Source organism: Gymnoscopelus microlampas (assembly GCF_963454915.1).
Source record: "Gymnoscopelus microlampas genome assembly, chromosome: 9".
NCBI classification, from domain to species: Eukaryota; Metazoa; Chordata; class Actinopteri; order Myctophiformes; family Myctophidae; genus Gymnoscopelus; species Gymnoscopelus microlampas.
In genome coordinates, this window is record NC_139946.1 from 18,800,661 (window position 1) to 18,828,257 (window position 27,597).

A 27,597-nucleotide genomic window follows, 5' to 3' on the forward strand; every position below is an offset into this window, starting at 1 on the left:
GCCAGCGCTGCATCTATGAGACATCACTCTATTAATCAAATCACAGTTTGCCAGCTCACTGGCTGCGCCTGCAGGAGAGAACACTGCTTGTTCACACACATGTCCCGTACATTCTGTCCTACTGTTGTTCGGTCTGATGGATAGAATGCTGAGCTTGCGTTGTTTGATTTAGATACAAAAATAACAAATAAATTCCTACCTTGGTCTAGAAAAACGGAAGTTCGGTCACACAATTGCCTTCTCTGGTCAATCCTCGAACACCCATATTTGTTGACCAAGCGGACAAAATTAAGTTTCTCGGGACGGTGGCTGGCATCTCTCTTTTACGAATAGGTTAAGAAGTTCGGTCATCAGTGATAGAGATAGATAGATAGCTTTATTGTCATTCAACTATGAAATGCATAATTGAATGAAATTCCGTTCCACTAGATGGCTTTCTATAATGTAAAACTACTCCTAGTTTAAAAAAAAACTAAAATACTACTAAAATCACCACAAATAAAATCGATCAGTCCATGAGTCCTCAGCAGTACAGTATATAGGAGAAAGGATAGAGGATATATTGCACTTGTAGGGTATTAGGGCACTTTTAGTTAGAGTTCACAAGTCTGATGGCTTGGGGAAAGAAACTCTTGCGAAATCTGGCTGTTCTGCACCGGATGCTGCGGAACCTTTTGCCAGAGGGCAGCCCAGTGAACAGTCCATGATGTGGGTGGGTAGGGAGAGACTCAGAGTAGAGCTGCTGCTAATTACTGTGGAAATGAGCCAGTTGAGGTGGTTCGGGCATCTAATACGGAAGCTTCCTGGACTCCTTCCATAAGGGGGTTTTCCACACCCGTCCAGCTGGAAAGATATCATCACGGGGCAGACCAAGGACCAGATGGGGTCATTATATCTCCACGCTGGCCTTGGAACACCTCGGGATCCCTCAGTTAAGCGTTACGCTAATGTGGGAAGTCTGGGATTCTCTGCTGGAACTGTCACCCTCTGTGACCTGATACCGGTAGCGGATGGATGGACCATTGATGGATAGATATAATATTTGTTCTGATATGCTGTCTGGGTGCTTATTTGAGGGGTTCTCCTTGTCCTCCTCACTACTGATTCTGCATTATGTGTAAAGGTGTGCTGTGTACAGAGTAATAGAACTAAAGACTCAGGTTTGTGGGGTCCCCAGCTATATCGTTGATTAGGAACCAAGTGAAAGATCTACAGATCTGTAACCCTGAGAGTGAGCAAATGGAACCAAATGGACCATTACGGGTCCATTTGGTTCCATTTGTACACTCTCAGAGTTATGGGGTTCGGTGGCCTATACCCAACTGGGGGTCCTTAAAAAAATAGTGAGAACCACTGTTAAATTGAGAACCACTGTTATAATGAAAAAAACACGACACTCACAGCTGTTATGTTACACTTACTGTAACACTCACCCGCCGTGTTCTAACAGCATAGATTCTATAATGTGTGTGTGGTGTATTTCCCAGGGGTCAGAGGGGTCAGCTGACATGGTGACATTAAGCAGAGGTGGATTCCTTCCCCTGCTGATAACAGTAGAAACAACACTCTACACTCCTAGCTGTGACTCATTTGCTTTCCTTTCGTTTGTTCCATCTCTATTTTGATCTTACTCTCACTTTCTATCATTGCTGGCTGGTACACTGTCTTCTTTCCTTCTGTTTTTCTTTTCTTTAACCACATGAACCCTAGCATCATTCTGTGAACATAGCCGATCTACAAGCTCACAACAACAACGCGATCGGTTGTGGGCTATTTAGTGTGAAAACAGTTGGCCTAGTAAATGGCCCAGTGGGACGCCGGGCAAATAAATATAGGGTTCACTGGTTAGACTAAATGATTTTATCCTAATGATTTTATCCTTCATTGAACGGCCTTGCACTGTACATAATCAATTGCAGTAAAGGACACAATGTCAGTATACACTAAATGATATATGTATATACTGTATACTCTATTATATACTGTACATGCAGTATATAATGTGTGTTGGAGAATACAGCCCCTCCCTCCCAGAAGGATGAGACAGTATCTTGGTATGTGTGTTGTTGTTGACATTGTACAGACCTGTTGTAGCTTGCAACTTGAATGTGCCTTGGGCTATGGACAATAGATCTGTGTGTGTGTGTGTGCGTGTGTGTGTGTGTGTGTGTGTGTGTGTGTGTGTGTGTGTGTGTGTGTGTGTGTGTGTGTGTGTGTGTGTGTGTGTGTGTGTGTGTGTGTGTACGTGTACGTGTACGTGCGCTTTCTTTTCATGCACGCACGTGTGCATGAAAAGAAAGCAAAATAAGGATCTTGTGTGTTTATTATAAAAACAGTAGAAAGACTAGAAACCGCACACTCTAGTTTCTGGATGCACCAGTGAACTTTGTTATCTGACCCAGCAAAGCTGTGTGTTTATATCACTGTATCTCTGAGCACCCAGTGGGAAGAATGTGTGTGTGTGTGTGTGTGTGTGCGCGCGCATGTGTATGTGCGCACGCGCCTGTGTGTGGTTCATGTGGGGATCGACCGCAAATCCCCACAAGGGGATACCAGTCAAAACTGACCTTGTGGGTTGATGTTTCTTGGTTCCCACGAGGGAAAGGTTTTTAGAGTAAAGGTTGCAATTAGTAAAACATTGAGATTAGGATTAGGCAATTCAGGGATTAGGTTTAGGGCTAGAGTGAGAGGTTAGTTTTAGGGTCAGGGACATGGATTTGAGGGTTAGATTAGGTCGGGGCAAGTAGGTTAAGTTAAAAAAAAATGGTGTTCTTAATGAAACTTTGCTTTTGACGTCCCCACAAGGATGTGGGTCTGGGAGGAGCGTGCCTCATCGACCTTGAAGTTATCTTGTTTTGTCTGTGTTGTCTAAAGCAGTGGTTCCCAGACCTTTTAGCTCAAGACACAAAAGAGAAATTAGCCCGGGACCCAAACTAGTGAAAATATCTACAAGCTCACAACACGGCGTGAGGCGACGCGGTGTGAGCTTGTAGATTATTCTTAAACATGTTTTTAAATTATTTACAGAAATGATTTTATGAAATACTTTTTGAAAAATGTTGGAATTGTTTTTAATTGATGAAAAGTTGTGATTTATTATTTAAAAAAATCTAATCATAATATAATGTAGTAATGTAGATGTAGGAAACAAAAAAAAGGATATTTACTCGCGAGTCGCGACCAATAAAAATTGGTCCGTGACCCAAACATGGGTCTGACCCAGGACCCCAAACAGTGGTCTAAACTATGTTTTAGAGTTAGACTGTTCTGACTCTCCATCTCTCTCTCTCTCTCTCTCTCTCTCCCCCTCTCCATCTCTCTCTCATTCTCCCCCTCTCTCTCAGTGGGTGGGTGCAGTAGTGACGCCCGGCAGGAGAGAGAGAGGGAGGTGTCCAGCTCCAGAGATCGGACAGCTGTGTGACTCCGTCACCGCCAGGCCCAGAGAGACGCACATACACACACACAGCAGAAAGGTAAACTCTCATATATAGAGACGTGCACGCGCACACACGCACACGCACACGCACACACACACACACACGCTGTTTTTTTTATTTGAATCCTGTAAAGTAACAGCTTTGGACATACAGTATGAGGTTTCCACCCGACAGAGACGATATACTGTATACAGTGACAGCATATGAGGTTCAGTACAGTATGTGTGCAGACTGCAGATGTGTTGTCAAGAGTGTGTATCCCAGAACCAGAGCTGAAGATTAGTAATTTTGCAAACGTTGGGGTTTTGGGGGTTTTAAACATGTCTTTTGGTTTCAAAATTCCTGCTATGATCTTTATTGCAGTATATTATTACAGTCAGACTCAGAGTTAATGTAGGTTTGGTGCATTCTACTCAGTATACTCACCCCATACTTCATATATACAGTCAAATCCTCAGTGTTAATGTATCCATTTGTAACTCAGAGTTTTAAGGGAAAGGTATCGTCCAGCGGTGGGGACATAACTTTTCTGCATTCACCAAGCAGATGGCTTGCACAGATGGCTTTTTGATGAGGGCTCAGTGGGGAACTGCTATTTTAAGTATAAAGTATAAAGGGATAGTGGTTAATGCATGTTTTGTAATTATCAACAAAAATTATTTGAAAACTAAAGTTTTCAAATCATTGTAGTGGAGCAAAAAGTACAATGTTTGCCTCTGAGATGGAGTAGAAGTAAAATTGCTGAAATGTTTAAATACTCCAGTAAAATAAAAAAATCCTCAAATTTGTACTTAAGTACAGTACTTGATTACATGTACTTGATTACATGTACTTAGTTACTTTCCACCACTGCTGATTATCATACGGCCTCTCTACTCTACCCACTCAGTTACGGCCACCACAAATAAATAAACTCGGAGGGTTTTACTGTGTACTGGTCTATGTAATCAGACACTCAAAGCGTAAACGCACTCAGTCACCCGTTACACTGTAAATGAAGTTTTACTACAAGGCTACATTTTGCTCTCAAGGCAAGATGACTCCGTTCCCAGTGCCTCTTCTCTCTCCCTGGTGAACCAGTGTGTGTGAGACAGCTGTTGGAGGTTTTAGCGCTGGTGGTGAGCGTCATGAGGACAGTGGTTTTACAGTACAGTTAACAGGCTGATCCTCTCGATAAAAGTAACGTCGGACTCGGCCTTGTGGCTTTTGGACCCAGTTCAAAACCTTTTATGGGGGCTATTGTTTTGGCCGCATTTCCCTTGCCTTTCATCTGTTGTACGTGTGTGCACGCACGCACGCACGCACGCACGCACGCACACACAGGTATCCGCCCACGTTGACTTTTTAGGCATTCATAGTTACTTACAATGAGTGTAACAGAAGAATAAGCTTAAATTCCATCAGTGCACGGGTTAGGGTCATAGCGAATAGAACACACACATGCACGCACGCACGCACGTACGCACGCACGCACGCACGCACGCACGCACGCACGCACACACACACACACACACACACACACACACATACACACACACACACACACACACACACACACACACACACACACACACACACACACACACACACACACACACACACACACACACACACACACGTTGTACATATTGCCATATTGTATACACTCATAATAACACACACACACACACACACACACACAGCTTGAAGGTGTGAATGATGTCATGGTGAATCCCCTGTCAACACATCCATCAAATGTACCTTGACAGAACCTCTTTGTCTGTCAGACGTACGTCTGCCAAACTCTACAGGAAGCATGTTAGTCATTTTTCTGATGGTCATATAACTCTAAACATATTCGCCTCTATACAGGAGCTGACAGTCTAAACATATCCGAAACCTTTTATCTCCATATTCCAACTTTTTGTGTTTTTTCATAAATGAATGCTGGTTCACACAAAAGCATCAAAAGTAGCAGATATGCAAGCTCGATGCGACATGTTTTCTTTAGCTTGTAGATCTGCTACTTTTGCTATTTGTGAATTTGAATCATGAAAAGTACAAACAGTTTTCGTCATATGAGGTTTCTACCCGACAGACAATATTCTCCTTTAATGAGTACAGGAGCTGACTTTCATGTCTTCTGATCTGATAGTCTTATCTGGAGACACTATAAAACACGTTACAACAACCGATGGTATGTACAGTACACTTATTATTATACTGTTCAAGGCCAGTGGTGGAAAAGGTACTAGTAATTTTGTACTCAAGTAAAAGTATCAATACTGCTGTAAAAGTCCAGTAATCAAAATTTACTTGAGTAAAAGTACAAACGTAAATCAAAATATACTTAGATTACTATACATTAAAAATGTATAAACATCTTTTGAAAATAGCCTAAAGTTTAAATAGGGCTGAAGTGGTTATGTATGTTTTGTAATAATAATCAAAAGTAACTAGTAACTAAAGTTGTCAAATAACTGTAGTGGATTAAAAAATACAATATTTGCCTCTGAGATATAGTGGAGTAGAAGTAAAAGTATTGAAAATCGGAAATACTCCGGTAAAGTAAAAATACCTGTCTAGGTTTCGCAATGTTACATAATTATCAGAATCTGCTTTGGTTGTGTTGGTTTACGCGTTGAAAGAGAGCTGTTTAACTGTGCAATGTACAGTAAGTCGATGAGGGATAATACTGTATTTTAGCATATCAATTTCTAATCAACATAGCAAATATTGAAAATAGCTCACCAATATTTGGAGTTACATCATGGCAAGGAAAGCACACAATTAAACCTTTAACAAAGTGTAATTTTGCTTTAAGGGGAAAGCATGAGTTTGAGAATAGTCTGGTTTGGGAGCCAGCGAAGTGTCACACAGGCTAGCGAGCTATGAGACTTTCTGTACTTTGCTTTGTAGTTGCTTTACAGCTCCTGTAAAGAAGCTTCTATATCCGTTGTTAAAAGGAGAGCGCAGAGCCATTACTGTAGCTCGTTTCAAGTGAAGGTTTCCTGTGTGTGTGTGTGTGTGTGTGTGTGTGTGTGTGTGTGTGTGTGTGTGTGTGTGTGTGTGTGTGTGTGTGTGTGTGTGTGTGTGTGTGTGTGTGCGTGCGTGCGTGCGTGCGTGCGTGCGTGCGTGCGTGCGTGCGTGCGTGCGTGCGTGCGTGCGTGCGTGTGTGTGTGTTAGCAGGTCTCTAGTACCTCCACAGTGTTGGAGGAGTCAGCTTCCAAAACCAGACCTCTATAACATCTGGAAAATGTGACTCCTATAATGCTACACAGTAAAATCCTCAGTGTTCATTCAACTCTGAGCAGTGTACAAATGTAACCAAATGGACCTGTTAAGGTTCCATTTGTTTACATTTGTACATGCTCCTCATCAGAGTTACTAATTAATGCAATAACCTGAGTTTAGTATGGCTAAGAGGCGTAGCAAGTATGATGCAGAACGGAGTGCCTCCAACTCTCTTAGCTGTACTAAAATTGTGTTAAACCACAGCCTTGCGTGGCTTATTACTTTTCTAAAATGGTTACCAAATATGGCAACATGAAAACTGTTTTAATAAGAATTTCACTACAATTTGTTGCCGTGCATTTTGCAGGATATGCCTTGTTTTAAAGATTTGTAAAAATGTGCACATATACAGGACGAAAAGGAACGCTCCTTGCCATACGGAAAAGTAATTTGCGAACGGTAATAGATCCTTGGAACTTTGCGTTGAATATTGTAAACAAGATGTTGGTGCTTTGACACTGATACATGCGGTCCAGATGTGTGTCTAGCGAGTATTTTACAACGGGATTCAGTCAATCAGAATCAAGGACTCGAACTATCGGTCTTAGAAATATATAACTATTTACTGTGTCTTACAAAATTAAAAAGTCAACTGTACTGCACTTTTAAAACGACAGCTGAATGTGTAGTGAATGTGTGATTGTGTTCTTTCTGTCTCCAGGTGTTGAGTTGACTCCGTCAGGTTGTCAGCTGAAGCTTCCTTTCCACAAACATGACTCAGTCTGTTCAAGCGCCCCCAAAGCTGCCTGGTAAGTCAACATATTAGGACACTTCATCAGCCTGAGATCCTCAGGTATTCCTTGGTTGTTCCAAAACTCACCTCATTACCCGGGGTGATTGGGCCTTTTCCGGCACCAAAGCTGTGGAACGCCGTGCCCGACGATCTAAGGCTAACAAACCTAGTGTCATATTTTAAATCACTTCTGAAAACCTACTTTTATGTTGAGGCCTTTTCATAGTGTTTATTTTATTGACATTCTGTGTTTATCTGTGTTTATCCTCATTTACACCTTCTCTTTGAGTCTTCTATGTTCTTTGTTGTTTACTTTTGATCTTTTATCTCTTACATGTTATGTTCCTGTAATTGTTTGTAAAGAACTTTGTAACCTTGTTTCAAAAAGCACCATACAAATAAAGTTTATTATTATTTACAGAACTGCATGTTCTCTAGATTGTTCTCTTGTCTAGATCTGTAGTCTAGACAAGTGGTTCTCAACCTTTTTAGGCCGTGACCCCCCAAAATAATCATATTTGAACTGGGGACCCTTCCCAGTCCAGGACAAGCACTTGGAATTGCAGGAGTTGAGGCATTACATTTATTATGACTCAGTTCCACAGATAAATATTGTGAAAATAGCCGACCTACAAGCTCACATTTTTTTGATCTTGTAGATCGACTATATTAATTTTTTTGCCTCCTTCTTATATTATTTGACAATTTGACCAATGTTTGACCAGTTTTTATAGTATAGTTTATTACTTTTGATGCAGCAATGGTCTTTTTTCATTTAAGAAATAAAATGAAATAGGTAGGATATTAAAAAGTCCTTAAATTGTCACTTTACTGTCATCTGGGGACCCCCCCAGAATCATATGGGGACCCACAGGTTGAGAAGCACTGGTCCTTCTCTAATGTCTATGTTCTCTGTGTGTTCTCCTGCAGACCTTGGGGCTCCATTCCTGTACTCCAGCCAGGAGGAGACAGAGCAGCAGGGCTCCTACTCTGTTCAGACCCCCTATGGCTTCCAGCTGGACCTGGACTTCCTCAAGTAATAATAATAATAATCATAGTAACAATAATAATAATAATAATAATAATAATAATAATAATAATAATAACGTTTTACTGTATGGAAATAAAAATACATTTTGCAATATACAAAATTGCCATATTGCCATATGCAAAAAAATACATAAAAACTAATAATTACTTGAATTACATAAATAGGAAGCTCAAATTGGGAAACAATTTGTACAACAATCAAAATAAATCCAGTTATAAATGAAATGAATTGAAAATTCAAAGAACCTGAGAATAAAACAATCCAATGTGTTACATACAGTAGAAACTAAGGGCCCTGTCTTGCCTTACCTCTTATGCCTTAACTTTTAGCAATTTGTTACCATTTTGGAAAACATTTTAAAATAGTTCAAGTAGTAGATCAACTATTTTAAAATGTTTTTTTAAAATAGTAAAAAATGGTTTCGGCATAAGGGGCAAGGCGGCGCACAAGAAAGGGCCCTAAGTCTATGGAGGTTGTGATTTAAAACGTGCTTGTGAACGTTCCAGGTATGTGGAGGAGATCGAGAGTGGTCACAACCTCCGGCGCGCTCCCCTGAGCTCCGGCCGGCGGAACAGCCGTGGGGTCAAGGCGGGGTCCCAGAAGAGCCCCAGCGTGGGGGGGGGCCGGGCCAGCGGCTGGACCTCTACCGAGTCCCTGTCCTCCCCGGGGGGCAGCGAAGACGGCCGGGTCCCGCCTCCGCCGCCGCCCCGGAACCGTATCGGCTCCGCCCCCTGCGAGGGCCAGTCCCTCTCGCCTCTCACCGTCCTCTGCGGCGCACCTCCGCTGTCCGCCGGGGCCAAGGTGCCCCCGCCTCCGCCGCAGCGCAACCCCAGGGTGGAGCGCACCCTGCTGGAGACCAGCCGCCGGCTGCAGCAGGAGCAGAACCACCAGCACCACAACGGCAGCGGAGGGCGCTTCCAGCTGCAGGACCCTCCCAAGCCCGGCTTGAAGACCACCGCCACCTCCCCCCTGGTCCTTGCTCCTCCTCCTCCTCCTCCTCCTCCTGGTGGGGCCTCCACCGCTGCGGACGGCTCGGTAAGGTCTAATAGCCTGGTCGCAATTATTTCAGATCATCGCAATTTTGTTTGTACGAACCTCAGAATTGTTTCCATCCTTCTGTATGAATTCATCTGTTGAATTTTCTTTATACATTTTTACACATTTTGCAAAATAACAGAAATAGCAGATCTACATTTACAATTAGTTTTCAAAGTATGACATTATTAAATGGGGCCTGTTTTGGCCAAATTACTTATTTATTTTATTGGTACGGGTCATGTCTTTATACCGGGAGTAACATGTGCATGTTTATATTATTTGTCATGTCTGACCTGTGAAAGTTTTGTTTACAAAAATGTTCAAAGCAAAAAAAAATAGATTAAAATGTTAATTGAGATTTTTTTGTATGACAATTAATCGTAAAAGTAAAATGTCACGATCGTTTACAGCCCTACAGCTCGGCGCCACTGCAGACCTCCACGCCAGCTACTCCATCATCTCAGGGCGGCTGGGTCAAACCCAGCCCGCAGACGTCCGGACGCAACACTCCGGCCATTGGCGCCACCGGCGTCGCCACACTCCCACCCAGCCAGCTGCAGACAGTCAGGGAGCAGATGGCCACGGCTCTGAGGCAGCTGAAGGAGATGGAGGAGAGGGTGAAGGGTGTTCCGGCACTGGAGAGAGAAGTGGCCAAGCTTCGCGCGGAGAAAGACATGCTCCTGTTGTCACTGCAGGTAGGGAAGGGACGATGTGAAACATGTCACGATTATTTTGGCTAAAACTATTGCGATTAACAATATTATCGCAATAAAATATGCGTAAAACTTAAAATGTCACTGTTGTTGACCACTTGAATGCCCAGCATTCCTATATTGGAGAACGTTCGCCTCTTTACAGGTCCATTTTTATCAAGTATAGAGAGTTTAAATGGTTCTGAGTTTACAGCTCAACAAAAGCTAATTCATCCTTGTTGCGAACGTTCAGGGCATACTTGCCAGCACTGGTATATATGGATATCCCCATAAATGGAGACGATCGACCTACGAAGTCTGACAGCATAGAATCTCTAGAACGGGAGATTCCTAATATACCTAGCTCTGACATCAGAAAATCCCTCCTGGGAACTCCATATGTGGAGATAACCGAAACATCCAGGACTGACATCATAGTCCCAGATTTGGGCATAACTGACACAGCCTGACACCACCTGACATCACCGTAGTGACAACCAGCCGATTATCAGTTCTACAATCCTAGTGTACGACGGAGGACAATTTCACAATAAATTTAAATATTTTTTATAAAAGCTTTTTATAACAATTATCGTCCCATCCCTAACTGCAGGAGAAGGAAGCGGCTGAGAAGCAGGCCCAGATGCAGCAGATGAAGCAGATGCAGCAGATGCAGCAGATGCAGCAGCAGCAGCAGCAGCAGCAGCAGCAGCAGCAGCAGCAGCAGCAGCAGCAGCAGCAACAACAACAACAGCAACAGCAACAGCAGCAGAAACAGCATTCTTCTACGGAGTCTTCCACCCAAACTACAGAGGCTCTGTTAACGCCAGCAGAGGCTCCTAAGGTCCAGAAAACTCCCCCCGCCTCACCTGCTCGCAAAAGCCCCGCGAAGTCCGGGGAGCTCAAGAGGCTAACGGAGAAATTCGAGGGCAAAGGCGAGAAAGCTGCCGGACCCTCAGAAAAGGTTCAGCAGAAAGTCACAGCGGTTGTCGTCGAGAGGAATTCGGTGGCCGTCGGGGATGACAGATCGATGGATTCGGTCATTTTCTACTACAGCCAGGGTGTGAAGGACGTGTCCGAGGGAACCGAGGTGGAGGTCTGTGAGAAATGCACGGGGACAGAGGCCACGCCGGTCCAGGAGGCGGGGACACAGGCCAGGGTGGAGACGGCGGAGGCCGAGGTGTGGGTGATGGAGTCGCTTCTTGGTCTGACCAGCGAGGCACAGCGGGAGATAGACACCTTGCAGGACACTATCAAATTCCAACAGGAGTCCATCGGATCTCTTGAGGAGCGGCTAAGTGTAGCGGACAAAGAAATGGACACTCTAAAAGCCCAGGTGGAGGAGACAAAGTCCAAAGTCATGCTGGACAAAGGGGTTCTGGCCAAACCAGACATGGCGCACGCACACGTAGAAACACACAAGTCCACCTTACAGCACGCAGCGGTTTCCTGTTGCCCGGACGTTGCTGACGCGTGTGTAGGGGACGATCTACCGACCAATCAGAACGAGCAGAGCACCCAGACCGACGTCGAGGAGAAACCGGCAGAGCCGGAGCCGGTTCCGGTTCCGGTTCCGGTTGCCGTGGTGAGCACCGGGAGCCAATGGGAAAACGTGTTTGAGGAAGTGGTTGGAAAGCAGGAAGTAGCTGCAGCCGCCATAGTGCCAAAGAGGAGACAGATGACCATCGCTGAGTACCAGGTGTCTCCTGAGGAGGAGATGGTCAGTGGTGCGGAGAAGAAGGATGAAGAGGTCAAAGTGAACGCACCCAGCAACCCCAAGACTGGTGAGTGTTCATGTGCCTTCACAGCACCTAGGGTGACCACACCAAAACAACACAGAGTCTAATTATCCAATCTCCATTCATAGTAAGTTACTTACTATCTGTGCAGTTTGTTAACAAAGCCACAATAATCACAGTGCGGTGCTTAGTATACAGGCTGGCTGCATGTCCTAGTCAGTTCAGTGCACATGGTTTCAAAGTGGGATCTGCCAGGCGGGGCAATTGGAAAGGGAGAGGGATTCATATATTTAAAAAAATATCACCCTGTGTGAAGGAAGCGGTGCCTTTGGGGCGGGGCTTAACTCATGTCAGTTCGTCCCTATTGGTGGTCTGAGTCCACTTACCAAATTTTTACTTGGTAGCATGCTGCAAACGGGACTGATGGCTGTTTAAAGCCCAGCCAATGGGCAGACAGAGGGGGCGGGGCTTAAGTAATTACAGGTCGTCCCTATTGATGGTTTTAGTCCATGTACAAAATTTGTACTCCCTAGCATGCTGTGAACTTGAGTTATGGCTGTTTGAAGGCCAGCCAATGGGAAGACAGAGGGGGCGGGGCTTCAGCAATTCATGCTCGTCCCTATTGGTGGTCTAAGTCCACATACCAAATTTGGACTTGGTGGCATGCTGCAAACTGGAGTTATAGCTGTTTAAAATCCTGTGCTCATCCCGTGCTTGGGGGTCCCTGGACCCCTCTTTGATAACTTCAGCAATTCATGCTCGTCCCTATTGGTGGTCTAAGTCCACATACCATATGTGGACTTGGTGGCATGCTGCAAACTGGAGTTATAGCTGTTTGAAATCCCGTGCTCATCCCGTGCTTCCACGGACGGACGGACATAACATACGCTGGGGGTCCCTGGACTCCTCTTTGATAACTTCAGCAATTCATGCTCGTCCCGATTGGTGGTCTAAGTCCATATGCCATATTTGGACTTGGTGGCATGCTGCAAACTTGAGTTATAGCTGTTTGAAATCCCGTGCTCATCCCGTGCTTCCACGGACGGACAAACATAACATACGCTGGGGGTCCCTGGACCCCTCTTTGCTAACTTCAGCAATTCATGCTCGTCCCTATTGGTGGTCTAAGTCCACATACCATATTTGGACTTGGTGGCATGCTGCAAACTGGAGTTATAGCTGTTTAAAATCCCGTGCTCATCCCGTGCTTGGGGGTCCCTGGACCCCTCTTTGATAACTTCAGCAATTCATGCTGGTCCCTATTGGTGGTCTAAGTCCACATACCATATTTGGACTTGGTGGCATGCTGCAAACTGGTGTTATAGCTGTTTGAAATCCCGTGCTCATCCCGTGCTTCCACGGACGGACGGACGGACATACGGACAAAGTCAAGCTTAGAGCGGTTGGCACCGCTAAAAATATCAATTAAAGTGCAATTCATAAAACTAATTGTGGCAGTCTAAATAGCACATCTACAAGCTCACAATGTGTCACGTTGCAATGTGATGTGAGCTTGTACTATAGATTTTAGAAGAGATTTGGTGTAGGAAGGAAAATACTATAACTGACTTAGTATAGAGTCCTGGGGGACCCCGGTAAACTGTACAGAGTTTAAGTAGGGACACTTAAACTCTGTAATGTGATCCTATATGGGGACAGGTCCCCATATAGAATCACATACAGTAGTACAGAGTTAGTGTGGAAGTGTCCTTTGGCAAATCACTGAACCCTACATTGCCTCCAATGTAGGTCGGCACTAGCTTGCCACCATTGGTGTGTGAATGTGGGAAAAGTGAGGACGCTGGTGTCGACTGTTCGCCGCTTCACCTCCCAATGTCCCCCCTGTATGAATGAATGAACCATTCTAAAGCGTTTTGAGCACTTGGAAAAGCGCTATAAAAATGGAATTCATTACATGTAAGAGAATCTGACTGGTTGGACACATGTTGACAGCTAGAGACAGTCAGACAACAATGAAGAATGAACCATTCCACACAATTAGCAAATACTGTATAGATCGAAACATCGAAAAACAAGCGGTTGTATTAATATACTGTAATATGTGGAAAAGTACCACGTATCTTTTTGGACAGCTTGGACGCCGATTCCGTCTGTCCACACAACTCCACATCTGTTATTGTCCAGCTGAGTGTTTAATGTCCCTGCAGAATGAAACATTGGACATCTAATCAACTTAAACCCTCTGCGTTTTGGTTGGAATTCCCCCTTTTCCAAAAGTAGAGTGAGAACTTGATGACTGCTTGAATCCATTAAGTTATAATATGTGATTGCCGGGTTGTCGCACGCAAGCCCCACTCTCTATGAGTGCTCTTTATTCTGACACTAGTCTGTCTGTCTGTCTGTCTGTCTGTCTGTCTGTCTGTCTGTCTGTCTGTCTGTCTGTCTGTCTGTCTGTCTGTCATCTGTAGTGAACCTATGTGATCCCCACCTTCTATATTTAGATACATTCATGTTCAGCATGACTTTATTTAACCACTTAAGTGCTATATACTTTGTTGTACAGATAGCGGTTATATCCAGGACATGCATCTGTATTTGAAGCTGGTGAGAGAGAGTTGTTTTGAGTCCCTTTTCTTAAAACAGGGTGTTTTCCAAACACATGTGCACACACAAGATGTATGTTTAATTCTGTTTAATAATACACAATATTCCCTCTAGTGTACTGTTCAATGGAAAAGCATTTGTAGTACGGGTGAATCAAAACAATTAATGTAAAGTGCAAATTGAGTACCCTGAAAAGCACTCGAAACTATTGTATTATTAACATGGTCAAGCAACTGAATTGAATGAAATAGTGTTTTCTGCTGTTTCACACGGTGCAGGCTCTCCAAAATCCGGAGGAGCAAAAGTTAGATCTTTTTCAACGTACTCGAGGCAAATTCCGTATAGGAAAGCAACGGGAGGAGGACTTTCACAAACACATTGAGTGGACTAAACGGAAGTACGGACATCACACAGCTTAGTGAAAGTGAGGCATAAGGGTATAGAACCCCAAGTATCTGGGTCTCTAAAGCAGAAATCTAGCTGTGCTATCCTGATTTTTTCCTGGAAAAGGAAGCCAGCGTTTTTGTTTACGTGACATTTGTGAAATCAGTGTACTCCCAAAAGTGGGGTGGACTAACCAGGATACTAAAGTGAATGTAAACCCATTGGTTGTTTATGTGCTGGGCACAATATTTTTGTGAATACACAGTTTTCCAGTATTTAAAAGTTTAGCAGTCAGTATGTCAATACAGGATGGAAACTCCCACACACCAATTTTTAGCCTTTTTGGGGTCTTTTTGAACCCTAACCCTAATGCCTCAGTTATACTTATTGTTGCATGTCATGCACCGAAAATAGCTGATCTAACAAGCTCATTCTATTTTATATGTGTGACACCAGCTTGTAACTAAGTATAAATCAGGCATAACTCTAACCCTAACCTCTAAACCTAACCTCTAAATACCTAAGCCTATAACCCCTACCTGAATCTTTTCCTAATTGTAAACTCGAAACAACTTTTTTAACCATAAAGACAAGCATTTCTCTTGTGAGGACCAGGAAAACTGTCCTCACGTACAGTATATTTCTCAAATTCTACTATACTTGTGGGGACTTTTGGCCCTCACGTTTAGTGTAATAGTACGCACAAAGGCACGCAGCACACGCGCGCGCACACACACACACACACACACACACACACACACACACACACACACACACACACACACACACACACACACACACACACACACACACACACACATACACACACACACACACACACACACACACACACACACACACACACACACACACACACACACACACACACACACACACACACACACACAGCTTAAAGGTATGAATGATGTCATGGTGAATCCCCTGTCAACACATCCATCAAACGTACCTTAACAGAAGGTCTTTGTCTGTCAGACATCTGACAAACACTCTCTCTCTCTCACGCACGCACGCACGCACGCACGCAGGCACGCACGCATGCACACACACTTTTGTTTCTAGGTTCTCCTAGCTCCTCCTCCTTAACATCAGAAGGGAGAGTGATGCTGTCACATCCTGTGTATTGACAAATGTCTTCCTGTCCCTGATGATGGATAATAATCATGTATGTTTTAGGCCATGTGGCTTTGAGGAAAGTACTACAACTGTGTGCTTTGCTTTGTTCGTTGTCTATGGTCCCCCAGGGCTTAGTCTCGCGTTGCCAGACTACTATTGCACAATCTCTGGAACTACACATCCTGAGAGCAGCGTAAGGAAGCTGTAATCTGTTCGTCATTTCCGTTTATGAAAATATTTTTTAAAACATCTTTAAAATAGATTATTTAATTTCCATTTCTGATAAGCGGTAAGCTATATAGGCTTTGCTTATTTTGATTTATATTAGGACAAATTTGCGTGACTGTAAAGACATCCACTTTACTCCCAGCTCATTTTCAGAGCTTTCGTTGCACAGACTGTATGACGGAAGCATTTGAAAATTGTGAGTCAACATTTCTGGACCACTTAACACTAACAGTGGTCACATGGGTCCGGCTATTTTCGCAGAATGTTCTCTGAATAGGGACGCTAGGGTTCATATGTTAATCCCTCCCATGTCCAAGTGCATCCTCTGTGTCCGCAGGCATGTTGAAATCCATCATGAAGAGGAAGGATGGGAGTGACTCGGCGGAGAATCGAACCACCGGCAAGAAGAGCCTGCAGTTCGTGGGCATTCTCAACGGAGGGTGAGTAGCACTGTAGCAGGAAACCAACATTCGTTTGCTCACCAAGACGGTGGTGGTGGGCAGCTCAGTGGGGTTTTAATGTGCAGCCACGTGTAATTTTACCCTAACCTTAGTGTACACATTTTCCCGGAGAATTCCACTTCTCAAGCCCCTGGAGGGTTTTTAGGCATTCTACTTAATCCTTGTTTATATTTTTATATTATGTTGTGAGTGAAAACAAACAAACAAACATGCATACAAACAAACAAGGTTAGTAGTGCATGTGGAGTAGGGCCAGGGATGATATGGAAAAAATCTAATATCACAATATTATTTTATCAAATACCTTGACATCCAAATTGTGATGGTTATATCTTATTCTGACGATAAACACCGCATTTTGCATAGGCTGGCAGAGATTTTCCAGCACTGTTGAAAGCGAGCTCCCGACACAACATATTGTGAAGTTTCTCACCTTTTACGGCCTGGCTCCTCGGATGAGACAAGCCGTCTAGAAGAGGTTCTGCCTGCCTGTCTGTCTGTCCGTATGTCCGTGGCTAATCTCGCAAACCACACATAGTACGACTACACACGACTACACACAAAAGCCTCACCTGTGTTGACTATCCCCCAAGACAAAAGAAAGACATGGCATCTCCAGTTTACTTCCAGTATCTGTGTGAAGTAGGTGGTAGCCTTTTTAGGAGACCACCAGGTTGGAGTTTATTATTTCCAATGGAAGAGTGAACATGAACAAAGCTTCTGAACCATTCTTTATCCCCATGATCACTGAACTAAATATTGGACCCGATCGTCACAAGCCACACAAGATTTTCATACTAAAATGGCTTTTTTCAGACAGACAAATCAGGAGAAAATCAACTTTATTATCAACCTTTCTCTGTCTCAGCATTACACTCTTGTGGGATCTAGAACCAGTAAACATCGGACGTTCGCAAGATCAGACGGCGCCCACTTAGGAGACCATTTGTAGGATTTGCGTACCATTTCGCCTCTAGTGGTTTCCAATTGGGATGGCGGATCTTTAATAATTGAATATCTTTGCTATCCCCCAGGTATGAATCAACGTCCAGCGAAGAAGAAGAAGAGGAGGAGGAGGAGGAGGAAGTGGAAGGAGAGGGCAGTTCGTCAGGAGAAGGCGAGTGCTCCGACAGCACGGAGGAGGACGAGGCCGCGCTGGAGGAGGAGACGTCGGACGAGGAGCGCAACGTCAACCTGGACGAGAGTGACACGGACGAGGAGGCGCTGCGTGCGGCGGGCAAGGACGCTTCTGACACCGTGAAGGAGAAGTAAATAATACTAATGATAATAATATCTCAGATTTATATAGCGCTTTTCTAAGTAGCTTTACATAAAGAAAAGGAAGGAACCAAGACAGTCCAAATTAAAATGATAAAAGGATAAGCATGGGTGGGGGAGACATCTTAACTAGATTTCAGCTGGGAAAAAGCTATCCTGAATAGATCGGCTACAGTATTTTCACAATGTTTGCCTCATTCTTTGACAATTTTGCCCAATTTGATATTAAAAGTAATTAAATTGTAACTTTAGAAATGTGCAGATACCTTGTGTATACACTTATACTGTATGTTGGTTTGTTTACTGTTGAGTGAGAAAACAATGTTTCACATTAAGCTACGGTAATCATCTGAGGACCCCCGCCAAAACAATTTGGGGACCCCCTGGGGGTCCTGACCTGTGGTAGGACACCTACTGGTTGACAATGTCATTAAAGTTAATTGAAGCAGATGTAGCACCGAATTGGACACCAGATGCAACGCCAACTTTGTTGTAGTTAGGACATCATTGCAATTACCTCTCTCCATCTGGAGAGACATAAAACGGACTCATTGTACTTTCAACTTAGTGCTGCTGAGTTCAAATTGGCACACAGTGCATGATATGTTCACTGTAAGAAACAAGTGTATGACTGACTGACTGTAGGTAGCAGATATACAATGTCTAACCTCCTCCTGTCATGTTTGTGTCAGGTTTGAGCTGAGCGCTAAAATGCGTGAAGCGTGTCTCATTCTGAAGAACCACCTGAACGATGACGTGAAAACACTGAAGAGCAAAGAGGTGGTGAGTGTCATGTTTACCTACTGATCTGATTCACTGTCCTTTACACTTTATACTTGACAGTCTAATGGGAGACTGTTAGGAAAACAAATTGTCGATGAAACCATTAATCGATAGTTGGTTCACCTTATCGGTCGATCATTGATTAATTAAGTGTTGATTTTCCAGAGGAACCAGAGGGTGTGTGCCAATTGCAGTGGCGTCACATTACTCAGCCTCAACGCTTTGAGGGAATTTCACGACAATTGGCACAAACATCCACTCGGACTCAAGGATTAACTGAGTAGTATGAGGTCAAAGGCCAAGGTCACTGTGATCTCTCAAAATATGTTCATTACATTTCTTCAAAGTCTTTATTCACATGTGAATGTGCGTGCACCTTTTAGTCTTTTTGTCTTTTAGTCTTAGTCTTAGTTGACAAAATTAACACTGCATACTATACTGTCCTCTCTTATGCTACTGTATGTTAACCCGACTATACTGTTAAACAATACTATACTATATCATACTACTGTATACTGTCTTTTCATATGCTAAGCTATACTGTATTGGGGGGCACGGTGGCGCAGTCGGTAGTGCTGTCGCCTCACAGCAAGAAGGTCCTGGGTTCGATTCCCTCCGGGGACGCTGTGGGCGCTGGGGGCGTGTCTTCTCCTCCGCGTCAGCAGCGCCCATACCCTAGGTGGGGTTGGCGAAAGGGCCTACTCTGTGTGGAGTTTGCATGTTCTCCCCCTGTCTCCCAGGGTAGTTAATACCCTCACAAAAACATGTAGTAATCCTGGTCACTATACCGCCTCCCCCATGACAGCCGGGGCGCCTGATGGAGGGGAAGGGAACTGGTTGGAATAACGTGTTCCTTCCACGCGCTACGTCCTACCAGGGAAACTCCCCCCTGTCAGGTGACAAGAAGGTCAGTTGGCTCTCATGCACTGAAGGAAGCATGAGCTCGGCCCTGGCGTCCCCAGGCTGTGGGGGACTGGTCTAACGCTGGTGTAGGGCTGGTGTAGTGCCCAGGATCACTTAGGAAATTGGCACCGGGTGAAAAAAAAATGGATTACAAAAAACGCGGGATAAAAATTATAAAAAATTAAAAAAAAGCTATACTGTATTGTACTTTACCATATTATATTAATATGTTGTAATATAGTATAATATACTATACTGTCCTATGCTATGTTAGCCATACTTATACTGTTATATTCTATGATATACTGCCCTATGCTATGCTAGTACTACTATATTGTACTATACTATATCGTCTCTGTCGGATGGAAACCTCCTATGTCCAAAATAGTTACTTTTCAGGATTCAAATTCAGAAATATCAGAAGTAGCAGATCCACAAGCTTGTTCGAGCTTGTAGATCAGCTACCTTTGATGCTTTCGTTTGATGCTATAGTATGATCAAGTAGGGCTTTAATTCACGAAAAGAACACAAAAAGTTGAAATATGGAGATAAGAGGTTTCTGCACGACAGCGACAATATATTACCCAGTACCTACTTACCCGATACATTTTCCCAGCTCTCCAGTACCCACCTGGTCCAGTTGGAGTGGTTCCGTATCTCCAGTGCTAAGATGGCCCAGCCCCCGCGGGTGTCAGACTACCTGATGGCATTCTCCGAGGTGTCGGCCATGCTGCTGCAGCACATCGTCAACATGACGGACGGCAACGGCAACACCGCCCTGCACTACAGCGTCTCCCACTCCAACTTCACTGTGGTGGGACTGCTGCTCGACACAGGTCAGCTCAGAGACTACGCAGTAACACACTACTATTACACCAGTGGTTAGGGCTGGGCAATTAACCCCATTAACCCATTAAGACCTGGAACTGTGTCATTTTTTGATTTGAGCTAAATAGCATTTTTTACACTTTGGGCTATTTTTGAAAAATCGTGAAAATGTGTGCAAATCTTTGAATATTATATATATTTTTAAAGCGAATATTTTTTAACTCAAATCTTTGCTTGTGGGGGTCCCTGGAACAAAATATTTTGTGGGGGGTCCGCGGCCAAATACATATCATTTTGGGGATCCTTGACATGAAAAAGATTGAGCACCACTGATATAGAAACATACGTTTTTCAGGAAACTGTTGAGATTTAGGAGACATGTAATCGGCTTCAGGTATCAATGGGTTAAAACTGGGAAAGCATCTGTGTCATTTTAGATTTTAGCGTTGGCTATTAAAAAATATTAGATCTACAAGCTCAAGCTCAATGCGGCACGAAGTGATGCGATGCAAGCTTTTTTGAAAAATCTTGAAAGTGTGAGGAACTACTGATTTTGAAGGCATTTGTATTCATAGTGAAAATAGCTGATGTACATTCCCACAACGCGTTGCGATGTGACACGTTGTGGGTGAGTCAAACCTAATACAATGCCTCATCTCCTACAGTTCCAAAAGCTTATCAGGGTTGGGAGGTCCCAAGTTCAAATATGATTATTTATGGGGGGTCGCGGCCTGAAAAGGTTGAGAACCACTGGTGTAGACAGCCATGTGTCTCCTCCGATACACATGGCCAGGTACTTACCCCTTGCACCACCCAGAAACCCATGAATCATGAATCCCAAATCTCTCCTGGCTATAACAGTATATCTATAAAGCTGTCATTACAGTCATAGAAGTGATTGACGAACCATTTTTTCATCTCTGCATTCCCTGCATTCCCCCGTGCTGTGAAAGTCATTAGGCATTAGGTTGTGTACACATGTCAGTGAGTACTTACAGTACTAGTATTCTGCTGGCTTCTGACCAGACAAATTAAATTCCACTAAACTGTTATCTTAAATCAACATGTTGCCTTTAAACACATTTAATCAAGAGTACAGGGAGTAAATGTAAGTCTGTCTGTAAATGTGAGTGACAAAGAGTCGGTCTGTGTACTGAATGCTCAACCACAGTGTTGCCAGACTTTGCGAGAGAAATAAGCAACCACGTATATGAAAACAAGCCCAAAAGAGACCACTATAGGCCACATGACATGAGCACTCTAACTATATGTACATTGGCTATTTGAAAATAGCCTATCTACAAGCTCTCTGAGTCTCTGATTGAGTTAGAAAATGACAATATTATTATTATTCTTTTTTTACATTGGGGCACCTGTCGTTCCAAAGGTGTGTGCACGGCCCTGATGTGGTGTCCACTTGTAAGCACATGGTTGTGACCATGTGACCGTGTCCGCATGGATTCAAGTTCTCAGTCGCCACGACTGATTTCAGTTATTTAGATTCCATATTAGAAGCCAGCATGTCTGCTATGGAAGAACGTTGTTGGCTCCTTTCACACTGTTTCACAAATCACACATTAGGACTTGGACATACAAAGATTTTCAGACGTGAGATTTTATTTTTGCTTCAATCCACGTGTCCCTGCAGGTGTGTGCTGTGTGGACAAGCAGAACAAGGCAGGCTACACGGCCATCATGCTGGCAGCGCTCTCTGCTGTGAAGGAGGAGGACGACATGGCCGTGGTGAAGAAGCTCTTCAGCCAGGGCAACGTCAACGCCAAGGCCAGCCAGGCGAGTGCTGTCACCTCAACCCTGCTCATCACAGGGCTTTAATTCTGCGGTTCTCAACCTTTTTGAACCACTCAACCACTCTATTCTTAGTCAAAACGGACCCGAGATACAACTGTAACTTGGACCGCTTTTTTCATCTACTCCAAATGTCTTTGCCAAAAATAGCCGATCTACAAGCTCACAATGGGTTGTTGACGCATTGTGAGCTTGTAGATCGACTATTTTTTATTTATCATTACAGGTTTTAGAACCAAATCATAAGGACAACATATAACATTAACAAAAAACAGCACATCCTTAACCCATTAAGACCTGAGGCCAATACACACATCTTCTAAATCCTAACCTCCTGTTGCTATATCAGTGGTGCTCAAACGTATTCATGTCATGGACCCCCAAACTTATATGTATTTGGCCTCCGACCCCCATCTCAAAATATTGTTCCAGGGAACCCCAGAAGCAAAGAGTTGAGTAAAAATAAAAGTGCTTTAAAATATATATATATTCAAAGATTTGCAAACATTTTCAAGATTTTTCAAAAATAGTAGATCCACAAGCTCATTGTGCGGCACAATGTAATGCGCTATGAGCTTGTATATCTGCTTTTTTTTCTATAGCCAGAGATATCTAAAATGACAATGATGCTTTCCTGGTTTTAATGGGTTAATTCTATGTTATGCTCAGTGTAAATACAAATACATTCCCCCATGAAAATGATCCTGGAGCTCTCAAACTTTCCACTTGTGTGGACATTATTTATCCATGATTTACATTTTATTCTGTTCTGGTAATGACTCCTGTTGGCTTGTTCTTGAGTACATGACTCTCAAGAGACTGAACTCAGCCAGTCAGAATGAATGTACCTCCTGGTGTACTTAGTGTGCAAGGAACCCAGGAATGCTTTCCTCCAGAGCAGTGCTTCTCAAAGTGGGATCCGTGGACCCCCGGGGGTCCTTGAGGGGTTCCAGGAGGTCCAAAATAAGTAATTTATTTCACTATAATTTCATCAGCAAGAAGGTAATCCAATGAGAGAATGCACTATTATTCAAATAATAGGTTTCTCTCTCCCCACATACATACAGTAGAAGTCTGTTCTTAATCTAATCTAAGATCTTCACTGATGGGGGTCTGTCTCTCCCTGTCTTTGCAAGTGGGGGTCTGCAGCCTGATACATAAGTATCAATTTGCGGGTGCTTGACAGGAAAATGTTTGAGAACCACTGCTCCAGAGTGTGTTTTCAGTGTCACAAGTGAGTATTTAGAGCTCAAAATGATCAAAAACATTTGGACATGTAGATGAGATTCAGCGTTTTTTTTTTTTTTCTATAATTTTTATCCCACGATTTTGTAACCCTTTTTTCACCTGGTGCCAATTTGCTAAGTGATCCTGGGCACTACACTCCCCCCACCAGCCTAGGGAGGCCAGGGCCGAGCTCATGCCTCCTTCAATGCATGAGAGCCAACTGACCTTCTTGTCACCTGACAGGGGGGAGTTTCCCTGGTTGGACGTAGCGCGTGGAAGGAACACGTTATTCCAACCAGTTCCCTTCCCCTCCATCAGGCGCCCCAGCTGACCAGGGGGAGGCAGTATAGTGACCAGGATTCAGCGGTTTTGAATTCATTTTGTGGGGATGGGGGTAGTCAGAGGAGGCTTAAATGAAACATAGCTTGTAGGTCTAGTATGTATGTTTAATCTGGACAGGTATTTGGAAAGTTGCCCTTGGTTCCATGAAATTCCAAATGACAAAGTCTGTCACTATCCCGACCCCCTTTAAAAAATAATTAAACCTTATGGGAAATTACCAGAAGGCGAGCACATAGTGGCCGCTTTCATTATTCATTGGTTGGTTAGTGGGCCTTTTTTTGCAGAGCTGAGCCCTTTCAAAAGTTGAGAATAGTTTTTTTATTTTCACAAACGCTTATGATACAGACCGCTTTATATCGACCGACCGATCACGACACACTGACAAATGCAGAGCTGCTTGTCCAAGCTGATGGTCGCTATCATGGATGTATTTCCTCTCTATGCCCCGCTGTCGGCCACAGAGGATGTCATACACCCACACCCGACCAGCATCCCACCTTTTTTTTTTCTTCATAAAGGCAGATAGTGCGAACACTCAGGCCTGGATTAGCGGCACGGGGTCACTGGGTTGCAGCCAGGGGCACCAAGCTTCGGGGCGCACAAAACCCCTCGGAGCGCCAAACGACATGCTTTTTTTCCTTCTCTATCCCATGCCTGCCTCGTGTCTCGGTACCTGACACTCAAGACTCAACCGCTGTTTATGTAATTATCAAAACATCATTCTGACACTTCACAGCACTGCCGACGTAAGTGAGGACGATACACAAAACATGTCAAGGTGCAATGAGTTGACGCTTCAGCATTCTGTGACATAACGATGCGTTTGCAGATGGTAGTTGTGCACATTTCGGAGCTGTGTGCTACAGCAGTTTCAAAATGTAAGCAAGCATCTACAAGAAGTTGCTCTTTGCGGACTTCCCCTTTCAAAAGCTTCTGAATGACTCAATGAATCAAAATATTATCATTGCTGCCTCTATTGGCGGCCATAGCTGAGAGAGGCCGCCTGGGAAACAGGTTTGTGTCTCGGCCACGGTCTATGTGTCGACATGTCTCTGAGCAAAACACTAGGCACTATTAAAGTCTTAATCCTGCCCTGCTTACACTATCTATAGATTTCTCCTAGATCCAATAAAGGAAATAGCTGCATTGTGCAGTGCACAGAGCATGATGTGCAGGAATCTTATGACTTTTAGGCGTGTTCTTGTATCTCTCTAATCAAGTTGTGTAGCCTGTGCGTTTGGCCCGGGCGCCTGACAGCCGTGTGGAGCGCCAGGTCACAGGACTGTGATTTGTATTGCCTCTAGGGCTGCATCGCTGACTCTCAATCCAATTACAGCTGCTTTTTATTGTTGCTGGGAGAACAACAACGGCCCATGCAGATTTGCAACTGTGGTGTTAAGGAGGTTTTTGGATTGTTTCTTTTTTCAGTCAGGGAGTAGAAGTTAAGTAGAAGTTTGGATAACGATTTGGCAGATGTTGCAGACCAGTGACATGATGCGGAAATGAACGCACAGTCCAACACAACACACAGTCCAATTGAACCATTTTCAACTTGGCGTCCCTATTTTGTCAAACTATAAGAAAAGAAGATCAAAAATAGCGAATCTACCAAATTATAAGTTAAAGTCGTAAACTGATTTTGATGCTATATCCACTAATTATATTTTGGGACCCACTGGAACCCCCCTACGGACCCCTGGGGGTTCCCAGACCCCACTTTGAGAACACTGATCTATGGGACAAAAAAAAAAAACATGCATTTTTGGTTCCATATATTTTGATGATTCCTCTGTATGTTTTATTCATATTTGTTTAAGGGTGTCTTTTTGTGTGATGTCATTCTTCTGTACCTACTGTACGTCTAAACGTCTGTATCTGTAACTGCTTACTGCTGTGCTGTCACTGGCGCCTGAATTCCCCGCCACGGGATCAATAAAGGTATCTATCTGTAATGTTCCCAGGCGGGCCAGACGGCGCTGATGCTAGCCGTTAGCCACGGACGCCAGGAGATGGTGCGCGCTCTGCTGGACTGCGGGGCGGACGTCAACGTCCAGGACGACGAGGGCTCCACGGCCCTCATGTGTGCCAGCGAACACGGCCGCGCAGAGATCGTATCGCTGCTGCTGGACCAGCCGGGGTGTGACATATCCATCATGGACAATGTAGGTTCCTGAACATCTACCGCAGCCATTCTCAACCTGTGGGCCGGGCGGATATTGCAAGTGGGCCCCCGAATAATTAGGCAAAACACTTAAAGGACAACTTCACCCATTTTCAACCTATTTTCATATAATTGGTCCTCACTAATGCTAAAATGGTTTAAAAAAATCTACTCAGACTCTCATAGGAGGGCTGTGGATACTTTAGAAACCCACCCACCAGTGACATCATCATTAGGCAGATAAATAAAATAAAACATGTTTTTATTAACACATGCTAACTTTCCAGGAATATAAAGCCTGTAGTTTCTATTAGCTTGGATTCCCCATCGATGATGTCACTGGTAGGCGGCTTTCTGAACTGTCCACAGCACTCCTCTGAGACACAGACAGAGTAGACAGATAAATAAATATAAAGATGTCATGGTATTTTTTCTTTAAAACCTTGAAAATGTTGTTTTCATTGCGATATCGATAAATAATAAAATATATTAGTATATAAAAGTATACTGCGTTAGTTTCACTGATCCAAGCTGGAACACAATCGATTGATGGATCATTAAAATAAACAGGCTCTGAAAATTCATGGATATCTTTTTGTTTTTGTCGCATTCCTAAGCCAATAATTTGATGACCGGCAGCGGTTTCCGTTAGGAGACACAAAGAGTCTCTTTTGTGTCTCCTACTGGAACTGCTGCCTATAGCCGGTCCGCTGGTCATCAAATTATTGGCTTAGGAATGCAACAAAAACAATAAAAATATCCATGAATTCAAGTCTCCATGATAATCGATAGAAAAAAAAATATTTTTTGGGTGAACTATCCCTTTAAAAGCATCTTGCTCACAGACACTTTTGAGTGACTTCTGGGTATTATTGATAGAAACATGCTCATTGTCGGAATCGGATCTGTGACCTTTCTGTTACGGGACCCTCTATCTAAACATGAGGCCGCCTGTACAGCATTTTTCTCATTTTTTCTAAAGTATCTTTACCCTGTGAACATGTGTTTTACATTTCATGCCAATGGGACAGTGATTATTCGGGGGTCAGTTGAGGGTTAATTGCAGCTGATGTGTCCAGATTTGTAAACACTTTCAACCTGCCGTTCCTATTTTGAACATGTCGTTAAAGGCGAAATCTTTCAGAACTTTTTCAGAAGAGCAGATCTACAAGCTCACACTGTTTTGCGCTATTTTACATTTTTGAAAAAGAAACCCCACAAACTCACCTACTGTGTATTTGTGTTTTCAAATCGATTAGAATTGATTTAGCAATTTCGGACAAAATATCAGTTAAAACATCGGTGATCAGTAGGCTAGGAGTCAGCAGAAACAGAATTGGCATTGGACCCAAAAGTCTATCATCGGTCGTGCTCTAATGCTTGGTTTCTGATGAAGGAGCTCAGCTCTGGATCCTCTTGCTGCTGGAAACATCTCTTCCCACTGCTCTCCTCCATCAGCCACCCTCTAAACTGGACCTGAGTTGGCTGTGTACTTGTCTTGGACCGCTTTTTTCTGTCTGCACCAAATCTATTC

General features: G+C 43.7%; 1 protein-coding gene across 4 annotated transcripts in view; it reads left to right on the top strand.

The window, feature by feature from the left end:
- The window catches only part of kank3 (KN motif and ankyrin repeat domains 3), a 51,594-nt gene that overhangs the window by 17,349 nt on the left and 6,648 nt on the right, over positions 1 to 27,597 (top strand). For 3 of the 4 annotated variants that reach the window (XM_084067359.1, XM_084067362.1, XM_084067361.1), the window contains exons 2-13: positions 3,345 to 3,473; positions 7,372 to 7,459; positions 8,374 to 8,479; positions 9,001 to 9,529; positions 9,943 to 10,227; positions 10,838 to 12,008; positions 16,612 to 16,714; positions 17,770 to 18,003; positions 18,706 to 18,796; positions 20,316 to 20,535; positions 22,176 to 22,318; positions 25,864 to 26,064. In XM_084067359.1, the coding sequence (XP_083923485.1) occupies positions 7,423 to 7,459; positions 8,374 to 8,479; positions 9,001 to 9,529; positions 9,943 to 10,227; positions 10,838 to 12,008; positions 16,612 to 16,714; positions 17,770 to 18,003; positions 18,706 to 18,796; positions 20,316 to 20,535; positions 22,176 to 22,318; positions 25,864 to 26,064 (3,120 nt within the window). In that variant the 5' untranslated portion in view covers positions 3,345 to 3,473; positions 7,372 to 7,422. The remainder of the gene's footprint in view (positions 1 to 3,344; positions 3,474 to 7,371; positions 7,460 to 8,373; positions 8,480 to 9,000; positions 9,530 to 9,942; positions 10,228 to 10,837; positions 12,009 to 16,611; positions 16,715 to 17,769; positions 18,004 to 18,705; positions 18,797 to 20,315; positions 20,536 to 22,175; positions 22,319 to 25,863; positions 26,065 to 27,597) is intronic. The other variant, XM_084067360.1, reaches the window with a different exon arrangement.